We start from the raw sequence: 23,764 nt of genomic DNA on the forward strand, positions 1-23,764 counted from the left end.
TAGGCTGCAGGAGATCTACTGAGACATAGAGGGAAATGGGTGCTAATAGGCTGCAGGAGATCTACTGAGACATAGAGAGGGAAATGAGTGCTAATAGGCTGCAGGAGATCTGCTGAGACATAGAAAGGGAAATGGGTGCTAATAGGCTGCAGGAGATCCGCTGAGACATAGAGAGGGAAATGGGAGCTAATAGGCTGCAGGAGATCTGCTGTGACATAGAAAGGGAAATGGGAGCTAATAGGCTGCAGGAGATCTGCTGAGACATAGAAAGGGAAATGGGTGCTAATAGGCTGCAGGAGATCTGCTGAGACAATGAAATGTGTGTGAAATGGATGGATGTGCAGACACTCCCAGAAGATGATGTCATTATGAGTGGATTGATATATATTTTTGCATTGTCCCCCCCAGAAGGATCAGGTTTGGCGGGATCGCTCTCATTAGCTATACATTTGTATTTTGTGTTCTGTGTTTGTAAGACTTTTCTATATGTAATAAGAGATGTTTGTTGAACAGTTGGTTACATAAGAGTTACATTTATTTCTTCTTCCTTTATTCAGTAATGTTTCATCTCCCGTAGTATCCCTGTAAGGTACATATTATACAGGAAGGGGGATTATGGGATGGATCTCGGGGCTGCAGTTCCTCTGAACTCCACAAGGTGCTGATCTCACCTATACTCACACAGGAAGTCTCTATGGAATGCAGACAGGAAGTGATGTCAGGGACAGACAGGAAGTGATGTCAGCTACAGACAGGAAGCATATCAGAGACGTTGCTGGACGTGACAGCAGAGGAGGTAATAAGATGTTTTTTCCTATTTAACCCCCATCATGTCCGTCCTCTTCCTCCACAGTCACGTTGGTCCTCTTCCTCCACAGTCACGTTGGTCCTCTTCCTCCACAGTCACAGCCGTCCTCTTCCTCCACAGTCACGTCCGTCCTCTTCCTCCACAGTCACGTCCGTCCTCTTCCTCCACAGTCACGTCCGTCCTCTTCCTCCATAGTCACGTCCGTCCTCTTCCTCCATAGTCACGTCCGTCCTCTTCCTCCAGAGTCACGTCCGTCCTCTTCCTCCAGAGTCACGTCCGTCCTCTTCCTCCATAGTCACATCCGTCCTCCTCCTCCATAGTCACCTCCGTCCTCTTCCTCCATAGTCACGTCCGGCCTCTTCCTCCATAGTCACGTCTGTCCTCTTCCTCCATAGTCACGTCCTTCCTCTTCCTCCATAGTCACGTCCGTCCTCTTCCTCCATAGTCACGTCCGTCCTCTTCCTCCATAGTCACGTCCGTCCTCTTCCTCCATAGTCACATCCGTCCTCTTCCTCCATAGTCACGTCCGTCCTCTTCCTCCATAGTCACGTCCGTCCTCTTCCTCCATAGTCACGTCCGGCCTCTTCCTCCATAGTCATGTCTGTCCTCTTCCTCCATAGTCACTGTGATGTCTTTTATCTCCAGCAGATGATGATACACACATATATAGTGTGGGAACCCAGATGAACCCCTTCAGGGGCAGAACATTCCCCCACTTCCGGGGCCGGAACATTCTCCTCATTGTGGAGATAAATTCTAGTAATATGGTCCTCTAAACAAACAGCACTGACAATAAATAGACAAGACAAGGACCATCCTGACCATACATGGCCTACAAAGGACAATGATGACACTACACAGGCAGCCAATGGGCAATCATTACACTATGCAGCCAACACAATGATGGAGTGCCGGGGTCAGGAGTATGGAGCATAGAGCCCCTTACATTGCTGCTCAGGAGGAAGGAAACATTCCTTTGTAACAGAAAATGTATATAAATCTGAGGCTCTTTAGGAATGTCCGGGGGGGTTAAAGAATGAAAGGGGCTTTGGTGTCTCCAGACCAATCAGGTTTTATCCCGGACAGATTTATCAGTGACAACATTCTCCTTACATTAAACATTAGTCAGGAGCCAATTTGCACTCCAGAGAAGTTTTGTTACTGAGTTTGGACACTAATAAGGCCTTCGATGGTGTCCTTTGGCCTTGTTTTCCTGGGTGCAGAGAATGGGTGTCAGTGATGAGTGTTTATCTGGTATACTCGCCCTCTATGACTCTCCCATAACAAGGATCAGACTTCCCGGCTGTAACTCTGACTTTGTTACATTGGGTAGAGGTACCCGTCAGGGTTGTCCTCTGTCATCCCTATTGTTTGCACTGGTGTTGGGACCTTTGGTGATTGCAATCAGATCACATTCGGAGATCTCTGGTTACCCTTTATTGGTTTCACCTTTCAGAATCTGTATGTATGCTGATGATGTAATGCTTTTCCTCACCAACCCGTTAGTATCATTGCCTAATCTATGGGCGGTATTGAACGACTTTGCTGTAGTGTCAGGTCTGTTCATGTCACTAAATCAGTGGTTATGCCATCAATGTTCCTGATTCCTGAGTGCCTCTCTCCGGAGCTCTTTTCCATTTCGTTGGGCCACGGATCGGATTTCCTATTTAGGTGTCAACCTCACTCCCAGATACTCAGATATGTTTGCTGCTAATTACCCCCCATGTGTGTGGCCCCTCTCTACTCTACTGAAGGTTTGCCATGGGTACCCCATCTCCTTCCTGGGTAGAGTCACGGCAGTCACAATGAATATTCTGCCTAAACTACTTTATCTATTTACATCACTTCCAGTCTCCGTCTCCAAAATGTTTCTGGATCGCTTTCAGCGGCTGATTAACAATTTATTTGGTGTAATAAACGTCCACGTTTTACCTCATCGGTTTTGTACCGGTCACAACGGACGGGGGGCCTCGGTCTTCCCAATTTTTGGCTCTATTACCTTTCAGCGTGTTTTGCACAATTATCACAATGGGCGACTGTTAACTCCCAGATCCCGGGGGTTAGATTTGAATCTCAATCTATACGCCCATTTTATTTACCGGGTATTTTATGGTCCATAATCCTCCCTCGATCGTTAACGTTTTATAACTGTTGTGGCCATTCATTGACACTTTGGTCTCGATGGAAACTTCAATGAAATCTGGTCTCTTCTGTTTCCCCGGGTGTATCGTTTTTTGGTGACCCTAACTTTAGTACAGCATTTTCTTCTCCTCATGCGTTTCGTTGGTGGTACGATAGATCCTTTATTAGGTTGTCTGACTGTCAAAGTGGAGGATCTTATATTCCCTTTGATATGATGTGCGGACTTTCTGATGTTCTGCTTCGTGAATATCATTGTTATCCACAGATTAGACATTTTTTAACTCGCATTTTGGCCTTACACCTTCATCTCCGATTTCTGAACGTATCAGCCGTGACTCTCCCAGGGGCAAAGGTCTTATCTCTGATCTGTATCACCAATTCCTGGTCAGTCTCTCTCCCTCACCTCCTTTATAGAGACAAAAATGGGAGGAGGATAGCGGTATCACCTTTTCGGATGAGGATTGGGATTCCATGGTGGATAACATATGTAAGAGCTCTCCATCTCTTTCTGTCCATGAGACACCCCTCAAGGTATTAACCAGATGGTATTATACCCCCTCAAGGCTACACGTTTTGTACCCACAAACGTCCCCGTTATGTTTCCGGGGCTGTGGCCTCACCGGTACTTTGGTACACACGTTGTGGGCTTGCCCATCTTTATCCTTGGTGTGGGGCAGGATATCTGAGTTGGTGACTTCACTGGTGGGTGTTCCGGTACGTCTGACTATACAGTCTTCCTATTGGGAGCTCGTATCCCGGGGGTTCCTGATAATGTTATGACATTGATACATACTATTTGTATTTCTACTTTGTGGGCTATCGCCCTACATTGGGAATCTATCACTGTACCATTGGCCTCTGTGTTACATAGAGTAGATGCTGTGATCTCATGGAGAGAATTCATTATAACTTACTGGACAAGATGCACTTGTCTGATAGAAAATGGGAATCATGGAAGGTTCAGAGACATTTACTACATGAATAGTGGCATTCCATTTGAAGGTTGATTGACGTGTCCTGTTCACACATATCATTCAGTCTACTTTTCCTTTATATTTCTCATGTACTTAGGATCTATTCTCCTTTCCTTTCTCTTCTTTTTTACCCTTTCTATATGATGTGCCTTTCTGAATTGTACGATTCAAGTGTGCCTTGTTAATACTGTACACATTGTTTGACGCTGTACTGTTATTTTCAGTCTACTCTCTGAAAAATAAAATCGTTTGTAAACAAAAAAAAATGAAAGGGGTTTTATAGCAACTTAAATGTGTAATATGTGTAACATTGCGCTGTTTATCTCCTCCTCCCCTCCCCCGCCTGTCTCCAGCACCACACCCGGGACTAGCAGGGAGGGGAGAGACCTTGCAGTGTAATGAGAACCGATTGGCTGCTCCTCAGGAAAAGGGAGTGTCCGGCTTATCCTTTCTCCCTTTCACTCCGAGCTGTTTTTGCATTTTTTGCACATTTAAAAAATAATTTTAGCCCTAAAGATGACACAAAACCCCCAAAATATTGATTTTCTGAAAGTAGAGACTTTAGAGAAAATAGCGGCAGTTCTATTTTTTTATGTCACAAAATATCACAAAGTCTAGGAAATGCCAAATTTCAGCAAAAAATACACCCAAGTTAATTTCAGGGCACAAAAAAGCAATAAATGACCCATTTATGTGTAAAAATATAAAAGCCGAGGTTGCAGCGAGTAAATAGATATCCAACATGTCAGACCTTAAGTTGTGTGTGCTGAAATGGTGACAACCTTTAGTCCCCGGTATTATCTATAGGTGACACATTTATAGCCCCTTCTAGGTCATCAGTATAGAGTACGGAGGAGGTCTGCTCCTAGAATTATCCTCTCATTCTGGTGTGACCGGCGATATGTAACGTGTATCACAATCAATGTTATCACGTGTAGGCGCTCCAGCGTGTGCTCTTATGTTTGGGTGTGCATATATGTGGGGGTGGGGAGCCTCAACATTTTTTAAGGGGAGGAGTTATGTACTTGGGTGTAACTTTAATTGTTTACAATAAAAAAAAAAACATTTTTACTTAAGGGGACAAAGTCCTCTATGAGATGATTTTTGATGAGAGGTTCTCTTTATTGAGACATCCAGGGTCTAAAAGACCCCCAATGTCTCCCCTGTACTCCATTGGATGTAATGTAGTGCACATCGCACCGCATTACATTCTTTGCCGGCCTCGATGGTCGGGAAATCTGTCATAACATCACTTCTGGGTCAGGAGAAGAAGGGAGTGAACTTGTCTGCTCTCCTCCATCCCCTCTACCCTCCGACACCCGCTGACCCGGGCCCACAGATGGGCAAGCAGAGCCGGGGAAGCATAGTAGGTACAGGAGAGGTTCACACACACAGGGTGGCAGAGGCTGGCATCTGAAAGGAGAGCCCTGCGGCTTGCCCTCAGCAGGGACAAAGATTAAACACAATACTTGCCCGGCCCCCAGAACTACATGTCCCGGGCGTCGGGTGATGTAAAGTGACCATCCCTGCATGATGAGCCGACATTGACCTCACAGCACTGCCTCAGAGCAAACTAGTCATAGGAAGGATCAGATTTATCATTCCTTGTCTGCAGATCTAATACTCATCAAAACCAGTTCAGAGACCAAACAAACCCAACAGAGAAAAGGGGCCCCGGACCCCAAAATTGTAGTAAACACTAAACAGTCCAAACAAAATGTCTTCCCATGGGGGGAGTAGTTCTTCAATGTCCAGCAACCCTCCTATTCCCCCCTCACATCCACATCCTATTATTGTGTGACCAATACCATCCAAATCATTCTTACTTTCATTTCCCAAAGTTATCCATCTACAAGGAGACCTGTATAGATCACATGATGGCACCAATGAGGATGGAGGAGGACCGGAGTCACATGACTGAGAGGATACTAAACCTCACCCTGGAGATCATCTACCTGCTGACCGGAGAGGTGAGGAGGATTCTGGGAGGTCACATGACATCACTCTTATCTCTATTAATAAAACACAGACCTGACCGGAGAGGTGAGGAGGATTCTGGGAGGTCACATGACATCACTCTCATCTCTATTAATAAAACACAGACCTGACCGGAGAGGTGAGGAGGATTCTGGGAGGTCACATGACATCACTTATATTTCTATTAATAAAACACAGACCTGACCGGAGAGGTGAGGAGGATTCTGGGAGGTCACATGACCACTCTCATCTCTATTAATAAAACACAGACCTGACCGGAGAGGTGAGGAGGATTCTGGGAGGTCACATGACATCACTCTTGTCTATTCTGGTCAATAGACCATTTTATTTTTGCACACATTTAGATGATGTCAGGTGGTTGATATTGTTTTATTTGTCTCCTGATCTGTAGGATTATGTTGTAAAGAAGAAGTCTAGTGGGGAGCCAATCTCAGGAGGATGGAGCAGAACCCAGAGCCTCACCATGGTGCCTCCATCTCATTCTCTGATACCTGAGAGGGAGAAAGAGCAGAAGATTCTGGAACTGACCACCATGATGGTCCATCAGCTGACAGGAGAGGTGAGTGGTGCCGGGAATTCTGGGACATTCTCCAGTAACAGACAAGGGATGTGTCTGGATGGTGACTGTATCATTGTGTGTGTCAGGTTCCTATAAGGTGTCAGGGTGTCACTGTCTATTTCTCCATGGAGGAGTGGGAGTATTTAGAAGGACACAAGGATCTCTACAAGGACGTCATGATGGACAATCAGCCGCCCCTCACATCACCGGGTAAGAGGAGACTTTATTGTAAAGGAGAGAGCAGTACGGAGGATCCACCTAGATCCCCCATCATCTGATAAACACATAGAAACAATGGATTCAGTCAGTGTGTGTGTTTCCTACAGATGGATCCAGTCATGGGAACCCACCAGAGAGATGTCCCCATCCTCTGTATTCCCGGGATTCCACACAGGAAGGTCACACCATCCCTCACCATCATCAGGTAGATGAGGAACAATCACTGATAGTATCATTAGGATCTGTACATTATCTGCATTGTTACCATTGATGGCATTTTTATTATATATTCAGAGTGGAAACCTGAGAGATCCTAAAGTTGAAGTTAAAGAAGAGATAAAAGAGGATGAGGATGGGGTGATGGAGGAGTCAGAGCTTCTAAAAGAACACAAAGATCTATACCAGGACACCATGGTGGAGTCATCCAGCTACAGGAACCCACCAGAGAGATGTCGCCGTCCTCTGTATTCCCGGGATTCCACACAGGAAGGTCACACCATCCCTCCCCATTGCAAGGTTGGTGGGATGGAGCATCTAGAACATGGATTCATAGAGACAATGTGTGGATATTTTATGTGACCTTATATTTTACAGATGATATTTTCTCTCATTTCCTTGATTTAGAGTGGAGATCCAATCGATATAGAATTTGAGGTGAAAGCAGAAGAAGAAGAGGCGTATGTGAGGGATGATCAGCAGTCTATGGAGGAGGATGGAATAACGGGGACATTTATAGAGGAGGACACTCCTACAGAGATCAGCACAGGTGGGTCATGAACACTAAATCCATTCCTCCACCCATACTGCTCACTGATTGGTCCAGAGTAGGGCGGGGACTGGGTGATATCAGCCTGTAATCCCCTGGTCACTTTCCTGAGCTGTGTTCCCCGTCCTGTATTTCTGGATTTCTCTTCCAGGGGACCTTCTCTGTTATCTGCTGGCTGTGCCGGGTGGAGGGATATGTCTGTAGTGTCTCAGACCCAAGTCACTGAGTGCAGTCTCAGGAGATGGGAGGCAGCGGTGTGGGACCTACATAGTTACATAGTTAGTCTGGCTGAAAAAAGACAGTCCATCTAGTTGTACCATTAAAAATAAAAGTTATAATCCGACACCCACAGCTGATCCACCAGAAGGAAAAAACCCAGCAAAGCACGATGTAATCTGCTCCTGCAGGGGAAACAATTCCTTCCTGATCCTCCGAGAGGCAATCGGATATTCCCTGGATCAACTTTCCCTATAAATGTTATATCCAGTTATATTCTGTGTATCCAAGAAAGAATCCAGGACTTTCCTACAGCAATCCCCCCCTTATGTATTATACATGGAGATCATATCCCCCCCTTATGTATTATACACGGAGATCATATCCCCCCTTATGTATTATACATGGAGATCATATCCCCCCTTATGTATTATACATGGAGATCATATCCCCCCCTTATGTATTATACATGGAGATCATATCCCCCTTATGTATTATACATGGAGATCATATCCCCCCTTATGTATTATACATGGAGATCATATCCCCCCTTATGTATTATACATGGAGATCATATCCCCCCTTATGTATTATACATGGAGATCATATCCCCCTTATGTGTTATACATGGAGATCATATCCCCCCCTTATGTATTATACATGGAGATCATATCCCCCCCTTATGTATTATACATGGTGATCATATCCCCCCCTTATGTATTATACATGGTGATCACATCCCCCCTTATATATTATACATGGAGATCATATCCCCCCCTTATGTATTATACATGGAGATCATATCCCCCCTTATGTATTATACATGGAGATCATATCCCCCCCCTTATGTATTATACATGGAGATCATATCCCCCCTTATGTATTATACATGGAGATCATATCCCCCCCCTTATGTATTATACATGGAGATCATATCCCTCCTTATGTATTATACATGGAGATCATATCCCCCTTATGTATTATACATGGAGATCATATCCCCCCTTATGTATTATACATGGAGATCATATCCCCCTTATGTATTATACATGGAGATCATATCCCCCCCTTATGTATTATACATGGAGATCATATCCCCCTTATGTATTATACATGGTGATCATATCCCCCCCTTATGTATTATACATGGAGATCATATCCCCCCTTATGTATTATACATGGAGATCATATCGCCCTTATGTATTATACATGGAGATCATATCCCCCCCTTATGTATTATACATGGAGATCATATCCCCCTTATGTATTATACATGGAGATCATATCTCCCCCTTATGTATTACACATGGAGATCATATCCCCCCTTATGTATTACACATGGAGATCATATCCCCCCTTATGTATTATACATGGTGATCATATCCCCCTTATGTATTATACATGGAGATCATATCCCCCTTATGTATTATACATGGAGATCATATCCCCCTTATGTATTATACATGGAAATCATATCTCCCCCTTATGTATTACACATGGAGATCATATCCCCCCTTATGTATTATACATGGAGATCATATCCCCCCCTTATGTATTATACATGGAGATCATATCCCCCCCTTATGTATTATACATGGAGATCATATCCCCCCTTATGTATTATACATGGTGATCATATCCCCCTTATGTATTATACATGGAGATCATATCCCCCCCTTATGTATTATACATGGAGATCATATCCCCCTTATGTATTATATATGGAGGTCATATCCCCCCCTTATGTATTATACATGGAGATCATATCCCCCCCTTATGTATTATACATGGAGATCATATCACCCCTTATGTATTATACATGGAGATCATATCCCCCCCTTATGTATTATACATGGAGATCATATCCCCCCCTTATGTATTATACATGGAGATCATATCACCCCTTATGTATTATACATGGAGATCATATCCCCCTTATGTATTATACATGGAGATCATATCCCCCCTTATGTATTATACATGGAGATCATATCCCCCCTTATGTATTATACATGGAGATCATATCCCCCCTTATGTATTATACATGGAGATCATATCCCCCCCTTATGTATTATACATGGAGATCATATTCCCCTTATGTATTATACATGGAGATCATATTCCCCTTATGTATTATACATGGAGATCATATCCCCCTTATGTATTATACATGGAGATCATATCCCCCCTTATGTATTATACATGGAGATCATATCCCCCCCTTATGTATTATACATGGAGATCATATCCCCCCTTATGTATTATACATGGAGATCATATCCCCCCTTATGTATTATACATGGAGATCATATCCCCCATTATGTATTATACATGGAGATCATATCCCCCCTTATGTATTATACATGGAGATCATATCCCCCTTATGTATTATACATGGAGATCATATCCCCCTTATGTATTATACATGGAGATCATACTGAACTGCATGTTGAAGATGAGGTCTTACTAATGATTTGTACCGGGGGTAGGGGGGGAGGGGAGGTGATATCTCTCTCTCTGGAGTCTATACCTCTCCTAATACAGAGAGGATTTTGCTCGCTTTGGAATCCGCAGCTTTGCATTGCTGCCATTATTAAGCTTGTGATCTACTAGAACCTTCTCCACCATTGACCCCCCCAGATCCTTCTTCTCCATTGACCCCCCCAGATCCTTCTCCACCACTGACCCCTCCAGATTCTTCTCCATTATTGACCCCCCCAGATCTTTCTCCACCATTGACCATATATAGATAAACAAAGCCTCTTGTTACAATCAAACAGACCGTTTTTGAGAATAGCTCTTCTCCGGCTTTCTTTTTCTTCTGAACTTGCTGCTTCTTGGAGTTCCTTGAGGTAGCTTCTATCCACAGATAAGGTCTGTAAGATGAATATTGGTTCCCACTCTCCGGTCACCTCTCCTTCTATTTCTGGTGGTTTCATGGCCGCTCGTTTTGCCGCCAAATCTGCCAGATTATTGTCTTTGGCTTCTTGGGAGTTTAGATTCCCATGAGCTTTTACCTTCAGAATAGCCACTTGAGTGGGTAGAAGGAGTGCTTCTAGCAGTCGTCCAATGGCTTTTTTATGTCTTATGGATGTACCTGCCGCAGTCATATATCCTCTTGCCTTCCATATAGATCCGAAATCATGGGCCACCCTGAAGGCGTGTCTAGAATCTGTGTAGATATTGGACCTTTTTTTTTTCCCTTCCACCATCCGGCATGCTGTTGTGAGTGCTTGAAGTTTAGCTCCCTGTGCAGATATTGCTGGCGATAGGGCTCTTGCCTGTAGGACTGTGCCTGCAGTAGTGACCGCAAATCCTGTATAATATTTGCCTCCATCATCTGCATATCTGGAACCATCAACAAAGAAAGTGAAGTCTGGATCCTGCAGAGGTGTTTCCATTTTCATCACTTCAAGATAGTTATGAGGCTCAGTGGCTCCATTATCCTCTCCACTTTCTGCATTACCTTCATTACCCCCCTCAGCAATTGGGAGGAGAGTGGCCGGATTCAGGGTTTGGCAACGTAGGAGAGTGACGTTATCAGGAAGTTGGAGGGAACACTGTAGTCTAAGATGCCTCGCTGTGGACAAATGTTTAGGTTGGACTTGGTTTAAAATGGCAGCAATGTCATACGGCTCCAGGAGGACAAGTTCATGTCCCAGAACGATATCAGAGGTCTTATCCAGCAGAGCTTGAGCAGCGAAAACTGCACGCAGACACGAGGGTGCTCCTCTAGCCATTGGGTCTAAACGGCATGAGTAGTAACCTACGGGTCGTAGGCAGTCACCATGGGACTGGGCCAATACTCCTGTGCCATGGCCTTGGCGTTCAGACACGAACAGTTTGAAAGGTTTCTCGTAGTCTGGTAGACCTAGGGCTGGGGCTGAAGAAAGTAAGCGTTTTAGAGCCAAAAAGTTGGAGGCGGCCTCTTTGGACAGATGGAAGGGCTCAGACTTGAGAGCATTGTAGAGTGGTTGCATAAACCAAGAAGCATCAGGAGTCCATGACCTACAGTAGGATATGAGGCCAAGAAAGGCATGGAATGGCTTTTGGCCTAGCGGCAGTGGCAGGTTCTGGATGGGCTTAACTCTTTCCTCCGTAAGATGCCTTGTTCCATGTGAGAGGCAGTGGCCAAGAACATGACTGTTGTAGAGCACCATTACAACTTCGGTTTAGAGGCCTTACAGCCTTGGTGTGCCAAGTAACATAGTAAACTCTCCGAGGCTTCTTCAGCCGTGGGCAGGTCATCAGCACAGAGGAGAAAGTCATCCACAAATTGAAGAAGGACCACTGCCGAATGTTCCTTTTGCCACGTGTCCAGTATGGGGGTCATGGCTTTGGCAAACTGGCTTGGAGAATTTTGCGCCCCTTGTGGCATAAACTGCCCAGGTGTATTGCTGTCCCTCATGGGTAAAAATGAAGTATCTGCAGGAAGGATACAAGGGAACGCTGAAGAATGCATTTGCCAGGTCCACCACGTTGAAGTATTTTGTTGTTGGAGGTACCCCTGTGAGTAAAGTGTGGGGATTTGGGGCGATAAATGTCTCTAAGACAGTGGCTTCATTCACTGCTCGGAGGTCCTGTACCATCCTGTACTTCTCTGATTCTCCTTTGGGTGTCTTCTTTTTTTTTTAACGGGAACAAAGGTGTGTTGTATGGAGAGGTACAAGGTATGAGTGCACCATTTGCCAAAAGGGACTTGACCTGCTTTGAAATGGCCTTAGATTGCGCTGGTTTCAGTGGGTACTGTGGTTTCCTGGGTAGGGGAGCTCCAGGCTTCAGTTCCACCATAATTGGGGGTACCTTTTAAACGTCCAATATCTTCGGGTCCTGTGGACTATAGACAACTTGGGATTCTGCTCAGCACATCCGGCGGTACGTAGAATGTACCATTGACTTGTAAGACCGGACACACTGGGTAGAGGTGGCTCACTCGAGGCGTTGGCCTTCCAGTTGTCTAATTTGGTGTACCAATATGGCCGTCTCCAGGAAGTGTACTGGGCAGGGCACGAAGTGACAATGCAGGTGCAGCAAGATGGCTGCCATCAGGAAATGCACTGGGCTGGGCAGGAAGTGACAATGCAGGTGCAGCAAGATGGCTGCCGTCAGGAAGTGCACTGGGCTGGGCAGGAAGTGACAATGCAGGTGCAGCAAGATGGCTGCCGTCAGGAAGTGCACTGGGCTGGGAAGGAACTGGAAGGGCAGGGAAAAGGGTGGTGGGTGTTCCTTTTCAATATTTAACACATTAATGGTACACATAAAGTTTTTTTTTTTTTCCCTGTTGCAATACCTGTTCTGTCCACTGCTCTTTGTGGATAACTTTGGCTACATTTTACCAAACTTCTTGCTGTCTTCAGCAAATTTTTGTCAACTAAGACATCTTTCTTCTCTTTTTTTTTCCTGCCATTCCTCTGACTGTAGCCTAAACCTCCTTATCTTTAATTCCACATACTTTTCCTCTTCTCTCTGTGCAACCAGGTCACATGGTAACATTCCTTTCTAGGGGTCTTATCAGCGTCTGACCCATCTCCTCCCCCCTTGTCTGTCCTTTTTAACAGAAATCCAAAACACTTCACAGGCTGATGTCCAGACTTTCCTTAACCCTTAACAAACCCCAACCTTCTGTTATGAATGGCAAACATTAACTCAAAGACACACATTTAGGACATGACATAGCAGTCTATCTTGGTGGGCTATGAGTACAGATCACTGAGTAACTCTTCCTAGCCCCAAACATGGCTAAGGCACCCCGCTGCCACACTACCGTGACGTGTACACGACACCTCCTCTTGTGGTCAACACACAAGGTTACCACACCCAAGAGAAATTATGTGTCAAAACCCTCAGTAGGTCCACTCCTCTTCCACCTCAAGACTGACACATAAAAACAAACACAAACAACATAAACCAGACAGCAGATAATCAATGCAGGTAAAGTTCAAATAATCTCCGGGCAATCAATGTTACCTGCCTTTAATGACCTTAAGCAGCCGTATTAGGCACAGGAATGAATCAACAAGGACAGGATAAGCACTGGTAAGATAGCAAAATATATCTTACCATGCTCCGAGAGTTGATCAGGCTCTCCCAGTCCTGTGAGTGATTCCTCACGCCCTGTCAGGTCGGCTGTTCGCGGGTTCATGTCCCGGGCTTCTCGGCACCAGCTGATTTAGATAAAGACCAAAAGTGTCCGTTGATTATCTGCTCCTCTCCTAATTAATCTTTGCTAGCTAGCTTTGGAATGTGCGCACACTGGAAGAGTCTCACACTGACACACAAGTTCAGTCTATGAACACTTCTAGTTTATTATAATGAGAAAGTGAACTTATATATGTAAAATGATGTGAGAGTCATGTGACAACAGCATAAGCATTATATTAGTCTTTGATTGGTCATTTCCACACGAAAACAATCTCCGTCATGGTATAGGTGTGATCTTCTTCCAGGCCTTATCTTATAGAAAGAAAACATTCCTTTGTCTCAAGTTGGCACGATGGTAGGGGGGATCGGTGCCTGTGAGCAGACATTTCTTAAGCAAGAATTTCTTAAAGTACCACAAAACCCAGCAGGCAGAAAATATTCACACAACATATGTATTCATACTAAACATTTATAAATATGAAGAAAGAAATAGTATTAAAGTATAAAAGTAAATATGTATAAAAAATATATATATTCAATAGGAAACGAAATAGGCATTTTACCAAATCCATCACACAAGTATACCACGTCCACCACCACCCCTCTGTCCAAGTATACCACGTCCACCGCCACCTCTCTGTCCAAGTATACCACATCCACCGCCACCCCTCTGTCCAAGTATACCACGTCCACCACCACCCCTCTGTCCAAGTATACCACGTCCACCGCAACCCCTCTGTCCAAGTATACCACGTCCACCCCTCTCTCCAAGGATTTGCTCACCTCCAATCTAACCTGTTTCTTGATGGTTTAATCCCAGATCACCTCTACATGTTGTCTACAGTAAACAGTTAAACTTCCACTGATTACAGAATACTAATACTGTGAGTCCTGATCCTTATATTATATAACTTGTACATTACATACTCCTGATCCCTGCACTATATACTCTGTGTTGTACATTACATACTCCTGACCCCTGCACTATATACTCTATATTGTACATTACATACTCCTGACCCCTGCACTATATACTCTGTGTTGTACATTACATACTCCTGACCCCTGCACTATATACTCTATGTTGTACATTACATACTCCTGACTTCTGCTCTCCCCCTCCCCCCACTGCTATATATACACATAATATGGATTCTCTTTTGTTCCCCCCATTTCCTACCAGCTGGACATTTTATATCGGATGATGTGATTGGAGCACAGACTTTTACATGGTAATAATAATGTGATAACATCCTCCAACTGTGGACCCTTAAACAGAAAGTGATAATGAGGGAGGAGTCAATACCCCAATGATGGTGGTCTTCAGGATCAGTCCAGTCTTCATCTTGGTTGTTCTCCCCCCATCCTCACTCTCTGACCTCTGGTGGGGCTCAGCCCCGCTGTTCTTCATGACTAAATCATGGACTAAATAAGGAAGTGCAGTACTTCTTGTGTTGGGAAGATGGCGATGAGTGATAGAGGGGGGGTGGGGACCCTCGTCCTATAATCCCCTCATCACTGTCCCTCCTATAAAAGACAGTTCTGGTTGTTTCCTCACTCTCTGACTAAGGTCCATGAATAAAGAAATGACCTGGTAGGAGATCAGAGGAGCCATTTCCTAGTTCCCTTGAGGGTGGAATTGTAAGCTCCTCAGAGACCAAGCTGCCTGATGTGGGCGGAGTCCTGGTTTGGGGGAACCAATCAGCTCCTGTCTAGTAATCCTCTTTGTCTTTGTATTTTAGTCCATGGCCGGGAGATGAGGAAAACCTCCGAGGATTGTCTCACTTTGTCTCCAGACTGGAAAGTAGAAGATGAGGACATCAAAGAGTATAATCCAGGAGAAAACCCGGCTCCCTCCAATGTCCATCCGGCACCACCCAGTGTAGATGGACCATCGGATTCCTCGTATCCTGAGGAACCTCAGACTGTGCGGGACCGGGCCGGCCTTCCAACAGGGAAGAGATTCTCCTGTACTGAGTGTGGGAAGAGGTTCAGTTCTACATACCATCTTAATAGGCATAAAAGATCTCACACGGGGGAGAAGCCGTATCCTTGTCCTGAGTGCGGGAAATGTTTTTCAGTTAAGTCCAATCTTTACATACATCAGAGATCTCACACAGGGGAAAAGCCATATTCCTGTCCTGAGTGCGGAAAATATTTTTCACAGAAGTCCAATCTTTACACACATCAGAGATCTCACACGGGGGAGAAGCCGTATTCCTGTCCTGAGTGCGGGAAATGTTTTTTGGTGAAGTCCAAATTTCAAAGTCATAAGAGACGTCATACGGGAGAGAAGCCGTATTCTTGCCCTGAGTGCGGGAAATGTTATTTAGATGAGTCCAGTATTTACAGACATCAGAGATCTCACACGGGGGAGAAGCCGTATTCCTGCCCTGAGTGTGGGAAATGTTTTTCAGTGAAGTCCCATCTTTACATACATCAGAGATCTCACACAGGGGAGAAGCCGTATTCCTGCCCTGAGTGTGGGAAATGTTTTTCAGACAAGTCCAGTCTTAACACACATCAGAGATCTCACACAGGAGAGAAGCCGTATTCCTGTCCTGAGTGTGGGAAATGTTTTTCAGTGAAGTTCCATCTTTACATACATCAGAGATCTCACACAGGGGAGAAGCCGTATTCCTGCCCTGAGTGTGGGAAATGTTTTTCAGTGAAGTCCAGTCTTAACAAACATCAGAGATCTCACACAGGGGAGAAGCCGTATTCCTGTCCTGACTGCGGGAAATGTTTTTCACAAAAGTCCCATCTTTCCAGACATCAGAGACTGCACATGAAGGAGAAGCCACTTTCCTGTCCTGAGTGAGGGAAATGTTCCTCACTGAAGTCCTGTCTTCCTGTACTTCAGGGGTCCCACACAACCCTGGAGGTGTATTAGAGCCTTGAGTGCGGGAAATGTATTCTAGATGAATGTTGCTGGACATCCCAGCTCTCATGTGGGGAAGAAGCACACCCTGATATACACCTCAGATATACTCCATGGCTGATCTTCATCATGGAAGAAACAGTTCATGAGGAGATCAGAGGCCCCCAAAGACATGGATGAAGTGTGGGACCGGGTTGGCCATTGATGGCAGGAGAAGAATAAAAATGGAGTCCTGACCTAGAGCACTGGGCTGACTCTCATTGGGGTGCAGCCTATATACTAGAGATGGTTTGCACCTACATGGATGGGGGTCTGCTGTGCTGGGGGAGGGATTTATGGGAAGGCTGGAGGAGTATATAAACTAGGATGGAGAGGGGAGAATTCAGTTATAACGGGGTAGACAGATCAGACCGGGGTCAGTACTTATTGGGGGGTAAAAAGAAAAACTAAAAATCCTCGTTTGCTGATACGGAAATCCCCTAACCAATAGCGGCCAACACCCAATGATAATACCAATCAGATCAAGAAAACAATTGAAAAAGAATGGTGCAGCGCTAACTACAAAAGTGAATAAAAATGAATGTGTATCCAAACACTCATAAAGTGCTAATAAATCAACAAACCAAAATATACATAACAATATAGTGCTAATCAGAACCGTGATAACAACGTGGACAATACTAGTGTATGGGTCACCTTAGTGACCTAAAAATGGTGATAAACACACATAATAAAATAGACTGGTGTTAAGTGTCCTTGATAGCAATCAGAAAACCTTTTATAACAAGTACTAATAAGTCCATAAAGTAACAAGTGCAGATAAAATGTGATAAAACACCATGCAATGTGTTAAACGTGATCACTTCATGCAAGTGCCGTCACACTTTAAATCCACTGCAGCTGCAGTGCCTCCTCACCTCCTTCCTGCGACCCAAAAGGGCCCAACAGGTATTCAGGATCACTCTGGATCCTTTATATCTCCGGCTAATACCTCTCCAGAAAGCCAAGGATCATAAACGGTCTCCTGTTCAGCCTCCAAATGCTTCCTCCTCTGCCTTTTATAAGGATACTCTGTAGGGTATATTACTCACAATCCCAGTGAGTGATAAAAAGATCCTCCATAGTGTAGTATTATTAATAATGCAGTCCTTATTTAAACATAGGAAGTACACTCACATGAACCTGCAGTCCCTTCCTCCTGCTATATGTGGGTATGCTGCATCCATGTGGTACTTCCTGGGTGTACTAAGATGGCGTCCTCCACCGGACGTGCGTCACTCGTACCGGAAGCTGCGTATCGGTGTTACCTACGCGTTGCGTCACGTGGTCTCGTGACTTCCTCGGGGTATCGCCAAGGAGACGCAGCTGCTCCTTTTATATTGGCATTGGCGCATATCCCGCCTCCCAAGCTGATAACAGACACGTGGCCATTTTCTAGAGGCCTAAAAATGTAGATATGGCGCATACCTGGTCTCCCAGGCTAATAATTAGCCGTGACCATTGGATGGAAGCCAAAACGGTATTATGTATTATATATATATATATATGTTCATAATAAACTAACCTCCATACCCAGGAAAAAGACATTAGATCCAGCTAAAAACCCCAACACAGTCAGGATCCAAAATGATCACTAAAAAAACCTTTATTATTGAAACAACTCTAAATAAATTCTACTAATATTAACTATTTAAAAAAGGGGAATAAACCAGGTGGAAATAAATGTATTCTAACATATACACTCCCCAGAAAGATGAAGTGTATATAAGAATAAAAATAAATAACTATATACGTAAAAATATAAGTATACCCATGTCGATGTAAAAAACTCTCAGAACACCTTTTGAAGACAAAAAATGATAAATAAAAAATAAGTATATAAATAAAATAAAAATGACCACATGTGTATGCAGTATACCCACACATGAACATAGATTGATACCTAAATAAATAACATAATTCCATAAATACAATTACAATAAAAAATAAAATATATATGGAATATATAATAAAATGTATAAAAAATATATAGACAGCCAACGATCTAAAAACTAAAATATTTATTAAAAATCACTGATAAAACAATTGAGATCAAACTCAACATTCAACCCTCTAGGGACCATAGTTTTCATATAATAAATCCAACGTGACTCGGCTTGGCTGAGGGATCTAATTGTATTACTGCCTCTCCAGTGTCTCTTACATTTTTCTATCCCCCAGAATTTGATATTACTGGGATCCTTGTTGTGATGTGTGGTACATTGCCTAGAGACATTGTGCTTAGGGAACCCTTCCTAATGTTTTGAACGTGCTCCCTGAGTCTCTTCCATAGTGCTCTTTTAGTTCTGCCAATATATTGTAATCCACATTCACATTCTAAGCAGTAGACTACCCCTCTGTTGTGCATGAAATGAAGTCTTTAATGATGAACTCTTGTCCAGTAGTATCAGCAATACAGTTCTTACGTCTGGTATTTCATCTTCTAGTGGCTATACAGGCGTAGCAATTTCTGCATGGGTAAAAACGTGACTTTATTCTGACTGGGAGGATCTAATACACTCTTAACCACCTTTGATTTCACCGTGGGTGCTTTTCTATACACAAATTTGGGAACAGCTGGTAAAACACCTCTTAAAATGGGATCTGCCCTTAAAATACCCCAATGTTTGCTAAAAATTCTATTTTTTTGTAATGGATATTAAAATCTAAGATTATTGATAGGTTGTTCTCTGTATTCTCTTCTTTCTTATTATCTTGTAAGAATATACTTCTATCCCTATTTCCCACTTCTACTATACTCCGGGTGATCATATCCTTAGGATACCCTTTATCCACAAATCTAGATCCCAACTTCCAAATAATCACTAACTAGGGTACGGTTCCTCCTGACTCTCACAAACTGACCCTTTGGGATGATAAACAACCAAGGGGGGAAATGACAACTCCCCATTGGTATATATCCATTACGATCCACACTTTTAAAATATGTTTTAGTTAAAAAATTTTCCATTTATAATTTTAATATTTAAATCTAAAAACTGTATTTCTTCCTTGCTATGTTCCCATGTAAGTCTGATATTCTTATTATTTTCATTCAATTTGTTTAAAAACTTCAATAAGGTGCTTTCCTCTCCTTCCTAAATAATAATCACGTCATCTATATATCTTTTACACACTTTTAACTCCTTCGGATACTCTTGATATACCTCCGTTTCTTCCCTGTGTGCCATAAATATATTGGCTACACTTGGTGCAAAGCGGGCACCCATTGCTACGCCCCTATTTTGTTCATATTTGTTGTGCTCATGCCAGAAGTAATTGTGACTCAAACCAAATTCAAGACATTCCAATAAAAACTTTCTTTGAGTCCAAGGCAGATGGCTGTACTTCCTGAGCCCCCATCCAACTGCCTCTATAGCATCCTCATGCCCTATGATTGTATACAAGGAAGATACGTCCGCACTTGCTAAATAAATATTTCTTCCTCCTTTGAATTCCTCCATCACCTGAATCAGATGTTTAGTATCATGTAAATATGCTGTAGTACTTTTTACCACTGGTTGCAAAAATTCATCTATGTAATGTCCCAATCTAGCCCCCACTGACTGTATGCCGTTTACTATGGGTCTGCCCGGTGGTTTTGTGGCATTTTTATGTATCTTCGGGACCGTATATTTTCAATTTTGTCCATGAGAAAGGACTAGAATTGGTCATGTTCCTACTCAAAAGGAAACAAAAAAAGTTGAGGAAATTAGAAGCACAAATTGGTGAAATGAAGGAAAAGACTGTACCATTTAAGGAAACAACAGAGCACCAGCGGCCTAGTACATCCTGGTCTTTCACATACCAGCACTGGAGTATCACTTGGTGATGTGGCAAGTCCCACAGGTGCAGTACAAGCTGGTGCAGTGGCGAGCACAAGTAGTGTCCAGCAGCCACCAAGAATTCGCACACAGGCCTGTAGAACCCATGGTGTCCTTCCGGATGTGCTTGCAAATCCCGATTAGCAGCCCACAAATTCTGCAGCATCCATACTTCCCCCATTCACTGCCCAACTAGGAATTCAGGTGGAAACAGCAAATTTAACTACTCCTATCACGTACCTGGTGATGGAGGCCAATGGAGAGAGGGCTTCCCTTGCGGCTAAGTTCCAGACTACCCTGAAAGTGGGACAGCTGGAGCAAGGCCCAAAGTTGCACAGGTCGCCTGTAGGAGTGCTGGTTGGTGGTCCACTCAGAAGCACAGCTGGTGCACGGAGATAGGTCTGCAGACAGGAGGCAGCTGTGCATGGTATGCAAGCCCTTCCAGGATTTGGATGTTTACGGAGTAGTCGGTTCAAGCTACGGTCAGGTACGAGGTGGGAATCAGAGCAGACGTAGTCAGATGGGAAAGCCGAGGTCATACACAGAGGAGTGAGAAAGAGAGTATCCGTAAGCCAAGCCGAAGTCAGGGGTAAATCAGAGTAGACAGGTCAAGGAGCAAGCTGAATTGGTAACAGGAGATCACAAGTCAGAAACACAGGAACAGGGCATGGGGAGCTAGAGATCATCCAGCAACCAGAGAAAGGGATGAGCCTCCTTATAAAGGCCATCAGGCACCAGACTGAGGCTGATGTATCCTTCTGCGGCCATGTAGAGTATTGGCAGAAATGCCAGATCTTCCAGAACTCCTTCCGTGGACAGGACCCTGACAACTCCCCTTGATTTTTGGAGCTGTTTTTCACAGAAGATCTGTATGCATTGATTGTGGATCAAAACAATTTATATGCAGAACAATTTATCACTGCCAACCCAAATTCAAACCTTGCCAGACCATTCGCATGGAAACTCAATACGGTTTCCGAATTAAAACATTTTTTGGGCTTAACCCTCAACATGGGCATTACTAAAGAAAAATGAATTGCGGTTGTATTGGTCCAGAGACTTGATTCATCATATGCCGTGTTCTCTGCTGCCATGGCCAGGCATAGATATGAGAGTATAATGTGTTTTATGCATTTCAATGACAATACACTCTGTCATCCTCGGGGTGACCCTGAATTTGACCGGCTCCACAAAATTCAGCCCCTCGCAAATCACCTTAACCAAAAATTTGCAGATGTCTATACTCCCCAGCAAAACATCTGCGTTGATGAGTCCCTCATTAATTTTTCTGGCCGACTTGCATTTAAACAATCTCTCCCCAGCAAGCGTGCCAGATATGGGGTCATGATGTAGAAGACCTGTGAGAGAACAACAGGCTATACTTATAAGTTTTGGATTTATGAGGGAAATGATAGTCACGTGGAGCCCCCTGGATGCCCAGACTACATGGGGAGCAGTGGAAAGATAGTTTGGGACTCGGTATCATCCTTTTTCCATATGGGGTACCACTTATACGTGGACAATGTTTATTCAAGCGTGCCACTATTTAGACATTTGTACAATCTTGGAATTGGGGCATGTGGCACCGTGTGACCTAGTGTGTGCCCACCATTAGAAGTGGGTGGATGCAGGGCAGTATATTCCAATGGTGATCATACCACACACTTTTTCTGGCAGAGATTTCTTCTCTTTTTTCATTCAGTCCACAGACTGCATACAAAGAAAAAAAAAAGAACATAGCATATATACCCAAAAAGGACCAGCGACGTACTGGTACATCCCTAGACTTTGAATGGTTATACCAGGATGAGGCCTACAGGTGCATGCATCATCCTGGTATCAATTTTTTCAGCCGGCGATCGGTTTTCATGTAAAAGCAATCCTAGTGGCTAATTAGCTACAGGATTACTTTTACAACTATGCCCCCCCCCCCCCCCGCTGCCTTCCACGGCCTTCTCGGGCAGTCCCGTGCCATCGGGGGAACCTGAGAATGCAGCCAGTGTTTCTGCCAGCTGACCATAGAGCTGATTGGAGACCAGAGTGGTGCCAATCATCTCTATAGTCTAAGAATTCGGAATCTACGAGCATTTCATCACTTCAGTTTCGTAGGATATAAACAGCGCCATTTGTAAATTGGGAAAGCATCTGATCACCGATCTTGGTTTGATTGGATAATGTAAGGGCAGAGGAGATATCCAGAGTCTGATAGGCCCCAGATTTCTCAAAAAATAATATATGACAATGCCCATTGAAGTTATAGGGGATATTTGCAATTTCTGTGATAGCATTAAAAGTGATAAAAAAAAAATGAAAGAGACAGTGTAAAAATAATAAAAAAAATCAAAATAACTTACAAAAAAGTATCCTCACCCCCCCCCCCCCACCTGCGTTTGTGAGCGATGACCCTGTGCCAGTATGTAAACAGCAGTTGCACCATGCATGTGAGGTATCACCACGAACGTCAGATCAAGGGCAGTAATTCTAACATTAGACCTCCTCTGTAAACCTAAAATGGTAGCTTGTAAAGGCTTTTAAAGCATTGCCTATGGATATTAAAAATGTATGCAGTTTGTCACCATTGCACGGGGCATGCACAGTTTTAAAGCATGTCATGTTTGGTATCTATTTACTCGGCATACCATCATATTTTATATTTTACCAAATAATTGGACAATATATTGTGTTTTTATGCATTAAAAGTAAAAAAACTATTTAAAAAAAAAATTGTGTTTGAAAAATTGCTGCACGAGTACAATGTGACATAAAAAAATTCAGTACTATGTGACATCCACCATTTTATTCACTAGGGTGATTGACAAACAAACTTTTTTTACACAAAATTGTCACTTAAATAATTTATTGCTCACACATGACATGGGTATATGTGGAATTACTCCCCAAAATGTATTTTGCTACTTCTCCCGAGTATGGGGATACCACATGTGAGAGACGTTTTGGCAGTCTTCCATGGACTCAATATGCCTCTCAGCAGACAGCTTAGGGTGTCTACTTTCCGAAAAGGGGTCATTTGGGGGTGTTTGTACTATCCTGGTATTTTAGCACCTCAGGAAATGTGATGGGCAGTCAGAAAGTATAAGTTGTGTAAATTCCATTATCTATCCCATAGTTTGTAGACGCTATAACTATCACACAAAGCAATCAATATACACTTATTGGGATTATTTTTAACCAAAAAC

General features: G+C 43.6%; 2 protein-coding genes across 2 annotated transcripts in view; one reads left to right on the top strand and one right to left on the bottom strand.

Moving 5' to 3' along the window:
- Window positions 1–23,764, bottom strand: part of LOC149460654 (uncharacterized) — a 76,016-nt gene that overhangs the window by 46,896 nt on the left and 5,356 nt on the right. The window lies entirely within an intron of this gene.
- Window positions 1–23,764, top strand: part of LOC149460655 (uncharacterized) — a 111,350-nt gene that overhangs the window by 30,528 nt on the left and 57,058 nt on the right. Inside the window, exons 5-6 of the mRNA XM_089679394.1 lie at window positions 4,310–4,319; window positions 15,840–16,611. Coding sequence (XP_089535520.1) covers window positions 4,310–4,319; window positions 15,840–16,611 — 782 coding nt within the window. The remainder of the gene's footprint in view (window positions 1–4,309; window positions 4,320–15,839; window positions 16,612–23,764) is intronic.

Source organism: Staurois parvus, unplaced genomic scaffold, assembly GCF_062004578.1.
Source record: "Staurois parvus isolate SC_StPar_1 unplaced genomic scaffold, SC_StPar_1.0 ptg000223l, whole genome shotgun sequence".
Lineage (NCBI taxonomy): Eukaryota > Metazoa > Chordata > Amphibia > Anura > Ranidae > Staurois > Staurois parvus.